Raw genomic sequence first — 6,745 nt, forward strand, 5'->3', positions numbered from 1 at the left:
AGTGTAATAAAAATGAATTCTCTTTACACATATTTTTTAATACATTGACATTTTGTGATGCCCGGCCTGTCCGCTCCTCCTGTGTGCCACGCCCCCTAATTATCCATGTGTGCTTTCCCGATCGTGCCCAGCTGTGTCTGATTATTTTCAACCAGTCTTGTCTTTTTAAGTCCACGTCTTGCCTAATGCCTTTGTCTGTCATTGATGTTGTCGGTGCCTATGTCCAGTCCTGCCCGTACCTTCCGTGTTAAATCCCCGTATACCCCCTATTCCGCCTGTCTGCCTGCTCCTTCCACGCTTGCCCGCACGATCGCCGCAAGGTTCCGTACTGATCGTGACACATTATACTTCTGTGTACTTTTAGAAAATATATTTTGCATTTAAACATAATTAAGTACACTGAAGCACACTTGAATAAAAGTATATCTGTAATCAAATACATTTTAGTATATTTTTTTAGGGATATAACACACTTAATAGACTTTGCTGAAAGTATATTTTTATGCTAAGTGTTTTTTAAGTAAATACTTTAGAACACTATTTTTTCACGAGGACACCTATAAGGCACACCAGGGCCCCCGTATTTTATACTCAGGGATTTTAATCACTGTATGGTAGAACTGGTGTTACCTTTACAGGCCAGTTTTGAAAAATTGTAAACCGGAGAATAAAATAGTGGCTGTGTGGAATCTATGAAAGGTTGCTTTTTGTGACGATTTTTTTGTAAGAGAAATGGGTTTTTCCCCAAACTCTGACCAGAGCCAGAACATGTGAGCGGGGTGAAGCAGGGGTGAGCAGAACGGCATATTTAAAATCTACAACGGGTCCAGAATGTCGCAGAATGGTCCAGAGGTAATATACACCAGTTATAGGGATGACATCATACCTACTCATAAATCTTTGCACTGACTTCCTGTGGCTTTTAGGATTAATTTTAAAGTTCTCTGATCATCTGGGAGAAATTTCCCAGAGTTCCCCGTGAGGTAGGGGCTGGAGTTCCCTGGTGTGGGAGAGACTAGAGTTCCCCATGAGGTAGGGGCTAGAGTCCTCCGTGAGGTAGGGGCTAGAGTTCCCCATGAGGTAGGGGCTAGAGTCCTTAGTGAGGTAGGGGCTAGAGTTCCCTGGTGTGGGAGGGACTAGAGTTCCCCGTGAGGTAGGGGCTAGAGTTCCCCGTGAGGTAGGGGCTAGAGTCCACCGTGAGGTAGGGGCTAGAGTTCCCCGCTGTGGGAGGGACTAGACTCCACCGTGAGATAGGGGCTAGAGTTCCCCATGAGGTAGGGGCTAGAGTCCTTAGTGAGGTAGGGGCTAGAGTTCCCTGGTGTGGGAGGGGCTAGAGTCCACCGTGAGGTAGGGGCTAGAGTTCCCCGCTGTGGGAGGGACTAGACTCCACCGTGAGATAGGGGCTAGAGTTCCCCATGAGGTAGGGGCTAGAGTCCTTAGTGAGGTAGGGGCTAGAGTTCCCTGGTGTGGGAGGGGCTAGAGTTCCCCGTGAGGTAGGGGCTAGAGTTCCCTGGTGTGGGAGGGGCTAGATTTCCCCATGAGGTAGGAGCTAGAGTCTTTTTAATCATTGTGCAATGTAAAGTATGTCTTTGACAATACATTTGACAATATTGTAGTTGTTCAACCCTAGCCTTCCTATGCTTTAGGATTGTTGACAAGTACATATAAGTGTTAGAACAATTAAACGTACTTTTTATTTTAAACCCGGGTCCCAGAGGTGTGAGGCAACAGTGCTAACCACTGCACCACCATGCCGCCCCGCATGGGAATCTAAGTGAATTATTATAGAATACTTCAGAAGTAATGTATTAGTACATTCTTTTCATTAAACCCAGGTATTTCTTAATAAAGAGGCACTTAGTTAGACTTCTCTTTCCATTTGGTTGTTCTATACTGCAGTATTTCAATCCTTCCTTCCTCCCAACTCTCTACCAGACACGTAGTCCACGTCTTTGCCCCTTTTGGACTGTCTGGGGGGTCCCCAAGGACCAATCCGGTCCTTGGGACCCCCCAGGCAGCCCACATTTTTGCTCCCTCCCAGTCCAGGGACTGGTTTCGATCTGTCCTGCTCTGTCCACTCTCTGCTCCTTTTTTGCTTCCTTTCCTTTTCCCACTGCTGCTGCAGTTTATAGTTAGCAGTTCTGTTTATGCTTATCTGGTATTATCTGTTTATGCGACTGGTATTTTAGGTACCGTAGCGACCTGGATTGATAACTGGTTAACAGATAGGAAACAGCGAGTAGTTATAAGAGGCACAATGTCACAGTGGGCTTGCGTTCATAGTGGGGTACCGCAGGGTTCGATTTTAGGACCACTATTGTTCCTAATTTACATAAATGATATGGATACCAATATATACAGTAAACTGGTGAAATTTGCAGATGACACCAAGGTGGGTGGTGTAGCAGATACTGAATTAGTGGCTCAGCAGCTACAGCGGGATCTTGATTTAATTAGTGACTGGGCCGATACCTGGCAGATGAAATTTAACGTCGATAAATGTAAGGTACTCCATCTAGGGAGCAGAAATATAAAGTACAGGTATTTCATGGGTGTCACTGAAATAAAGGTAGCTGATCATGAGAAAGACCTTGGTGTGTATGTTGATGCTTCCATGTCCCATTCTCGCCAGTGTGGGGAAGCAATAAAAAAGGCCAATAGGATGTTGGGGTATATCTCCAGGTGTGTGGAGTTTAAGTCAAGGGAGGTAATGCTAAGATTATACAATTCCTTGGTGAGACCTCACCTAGAATATTGTGTGCAGGTTTGGTCACCATATCTTAAAAAGGACATTGTGGCCTTAGAAAAGGTGCAGCGTAGTGCCACAAAAATGATTCCTGGTCTTAGAGGAATGTCATACGAGGAACGGTTACTTGAGCTAAATCTGTTCAGTCTCAAGCAAAGGAGACTGAGGGGGGACATGATCCAGGTATATAAGATTCTAACAGGTTTGGATGCTGTTCAACCAAATAGTTACTTCAGCATTAGTTTAAATACACGAACTCGTGGCCATAGGTGGAAATTAGCGGGAGAACATTTCAAGCTGGATTTAAGGAAGCACTTCTTTACGCAGCGTGTAGTCAGAGTATGGAATAGCCTTCCTGATAATGTAGTGCAAGCTGAATCCTTGGGTTCCTTTAAATCAGAGCTAGATAAGATTTTAACGACTCTGAGCTATTAGTTTAGTTCTCCCCAAGCGAGCTTGATGGGCCGAATGGCCTCCTCTCGTTTGTATAGTTCTTATGTTCTTATGTTCTTATGTTCTTATCTGCAAAAGAATCGAGACATCCCCCTTTTCCAGTAAATTCCAGGAGTCATTAACAGCCGCTCCCTTACATCCACACATACAGACATGAAATGTCCCAGAAATCTGTGGTTCCGGTATTCAGCGGTGCTAAAAATAACCAGCTGGAAGTTTCATCATCACTCAATAGCCTCGGGCACCAATGTTTGCCCGCCCACCTGCCTGTAATAGTCAATAACTGGCCAGCACCTCCGCCTTCCCAGATCACTCCGTGTAATCAATATCTCTAAGGTGGGATGTCTGAATGTTCCTCGACATTGTCTACAACACTATATACGAGCTATGAAAGGTGTGACCTACTAACAAGGATCAAAACTGCATTGGAGGGTGCATGCATTTCGCTAGCACTCCTAAACACGGAAAACACGTCCGCGAGGAGATAAAAGCATGTAATCAGGCACAGAGGACGGGGATTTTGCAAACACAAGTTCAACTTACATCAAAAAAAAGGAGCTAACATTAATTCGCCAGCCCTAGAGGAATGTCACATTACTGAGAATTCAAATGAGATGATGTAATACAGACGGGGAGACACATATCCTAACTACAGTCCTCCGATGGGAAACTTCCGGCGGATATTATTTTGTACACAGTGATATAATTTAGGATAAACAAGCCTATGCATTACTTATCTTACATGACTAAAACAGGTAACGCATGTTGCAATTAGCTTCGGTGGAGATCTACGTTCGTTTATTGTTCCACTAATTGCCATCTCACAATTTAATACAACGATGTAATAATAGGCTTAGTTATTATTATTATTAGCAGTATTAGTAATTAGCAATAGCAGTGGTAGTACTAGTATAACAACGTAAAAAGTTATTATTGTTTTTAGTATGTTTTTTCTGATCCGACCGATGCATAACCATTATCCTGATTTCACCTCATATTTATCATCACACTTCATTCAAACACCAAGAAAAATCTCTATTATCAGCTTCACACCCACACCCCCGACCCCGCTCCCGCTCCGATTTAACATGCATTTGTCTCAACATGCTGAAAGAGCCGAACGTCAATGCGTTACTTGAGTGGTGGGTATTTGAAACCTTTTGAATTTTTTTTTAAATAAACAATAAACACAGAACTATGCACTCAAAGAATGAAGCAAAATGCTATTATCATTACGATTATTAAATTAATTTCTTAATTAAAAGCCAAGACTGGATTTTGGTTCTCTAAATAAATGTTCGTAAACAGTGCCTGTTTGGGTTTCACTGATTATTTTTTAATTTTTTTTTGGTGGGGGGGTTAAAGTGTTCTTAAATGTTATATAGTAATTAGTTTAAATAGTGTGTTTGTCTTTGCATAAAAATAGGACTCCCTGGATAAAGCTGCTGGTCTCACAAATGTCCTGGCGTCGTGAGCAAACTGAATTGTTTTGATGTCTGGAAATTCGGTAGACTTCATGTCTACTTTCTACAGCCTCTGGCTGGACTGTTTTAGTTGTGGCTCTTTAGATTCCAATTTCCAAGAAATTACTGAAGAAAAAAAAAGTGCCATTTTTTCAAATAAGAATTTTTGAAAGCCGAATCAAGCATTTGGATGCTAGAATGAATGTAGCTCAATATAATCAAACTGGTATCACTTTACAATAAGACTATCCTTATAGGTGGTTTATGAACGGTTTATTATCAAGTTATTAATAGGTTGCAACACTTTCTAAATCATCAATAAACAATTATAAACAAGTTACAACAGTTTTTTTATTATCATTAATGAATTGCTACTATTTGTAAGTGTTAAACGGGAGCCTTACTATAAAATGGTATCCATCCGTTTTAACAATATTTGTTGTAAGCGCTGCTCATTTTACGCATTTTGGTGTGCGAGGTTACATTTAGGCGCATGTAGGCTTGAGTGGGTACTTATGTGGGATACTGAATTCAGTACACCTCCTTGTTTACATTGCCAACGTTCCAGATCATTTTTTTTTTAAATCTGCCTGGTCAGTAACTCATTTTATGTAAAAGACGTTGCTACCCAATGTATGCGTAATATTGTTTACAATACTATCAAATTCACCATCACATCGGAAGGAAATGTTAACATTATGAATCAATTGTTATAGCATCTCTTTAAGAATAGCACATGCGTGAATATTGTGATATTGTGTATGTGGTATGTAGTTGTGTGTGTGATCGCTTCCTGTCTGATGTGTCCCTTGTGTTGCGGTAGGAACTTTGGGAAAATCACACAACTGGAGAAAATGACACGGCATGATGACGAAAGTGATTGTTTCTAGCCTTGGACGTATTCATTTAAATTGAACGTATAATAGGTTTTCATGTTAATATCGATATAGCCTATATATATATATATATTATTTGTAAATATATTTTATAGAGTGTTCTTTTAATAGCTGCATGACTTTTCATTGAAAATTAAAATCATTAAAAACCAAGATCTTACATTTTGCATACAGTATACATCCATGCTGACATGCATTCACGTAACGGAAGTCATTTTTATATTAAACAATTGATATCCCATCACAACTGTTAAGATGCCACATGACGCAATTAATAATCTACTACAATGGAAACTGTGAAACGTATACTGATATTCAGTCTCTACATTCGCGCGTGTGGAATTACGCAATGCTACAAATCAGATTGGAAATGGAAAAATAAAGTGCAAAATACTAACAAAACATTTTGATCATATTAAAAACACAAGAGCATACACGATTTATGGACTTTCCCTGATGTGATAGGAGTTACCTAAATTACCAGATTTAGGTAATTTGTTACCTAAATCTGGTTCCATTTGGTACTCAGAGATGGGTCAAAATGTATACTTTGCAAATAGTGGGATGATGCTCCTTGTACCAATAAGATCTATCTTTACTATTTTTCAAATTCCATCAATATCTGATATTAAGCAGAGTGAATAGTCTCATATTTGCTGTTAGTTTGCAGTTACATATCCCAATGAAGTTCTATGAAATTCTTTACCTTGTGCAGTGATCACCATCTGTGTAGTGTACAGCAGGATTATAACAGGAGCTGCAAAACATAAACCATACAGTTGTTAAAATAATCAGAAACACCTACATTAATTTTACATAAAATTTACCAAAATAAAAATACTTTATGTATATACATACACAGTAATACTCTCCTATTATCCATTATGGATCCAGAGCAAGTTTTCACACAGTGACAGTCCTTCCCAGAAATCTTACTAGGATTAAAAAAAAAAAATCTGCCACCTTGTTTTCACTATTGGCTACTTTTTTGTTGGACAAATACCTATATAGATCCTGTTGTTATGTCATGAATACGTCACAGCTTGTAGCTGATGATTCTGGGGGACTGGATATGCATGTCTGCTAGCAAAAGCTAAATGACTCATATGAATGAGTCAAATACATTTATACTCTGCCAGAATATCTGAATTTCCTGCAGTAGCCTGACATTTAGAAAACATTACACA

General features: G+C 40.0%; 1 protein-coding gene across 1 annotated transcript in view; it reads right to left on the bottom strand.

The window, feature by feature from the left end:
* The window catches only part of LOC125711529 (galaxin-like), a 32,736-nt gene extending 26,200 nt beyond the window's left edge, over positions 1 to 6,536 (bottom strand). Inside the window, exons 1-2 of the mRNA XM_048980513.1 lie at positions 6,417 to 6,536; positions 6,265 to 6,315 (exon numbers count right to left, since the gene is read on the bottom strand). Of these exons, the coding sequence (XP_048836470.1) occupies positions 6,265 to 6,315; positions 6,417 to 6,441 (76 nt within the window). The 5' untranslated portion in view covers positions 6,442 to 6,536. The remainder of the gene's footprint in view (positions 1 to 6,264; positions 6,316 to 6,416) is intronic.
* Positions 6,537 to 6,745: the final 209 nt, after the last annotated feature.

The sequence above is a fragment of the Brienomyrus brachyistius genome, chromosome 17 (genome assembly GCF_023856365.1).
Source record: "Brienomyrus brachyistius isolate T26 chromosome 17, BBRACH_0.4, whole genome shotgun sequence".
NCBI lineage: Eukaryota > Metazoa > Chordata > Actinopteri > Osteoglossiformes > Mormyridae > Brienomyrus > Brienomyrus brachyistius.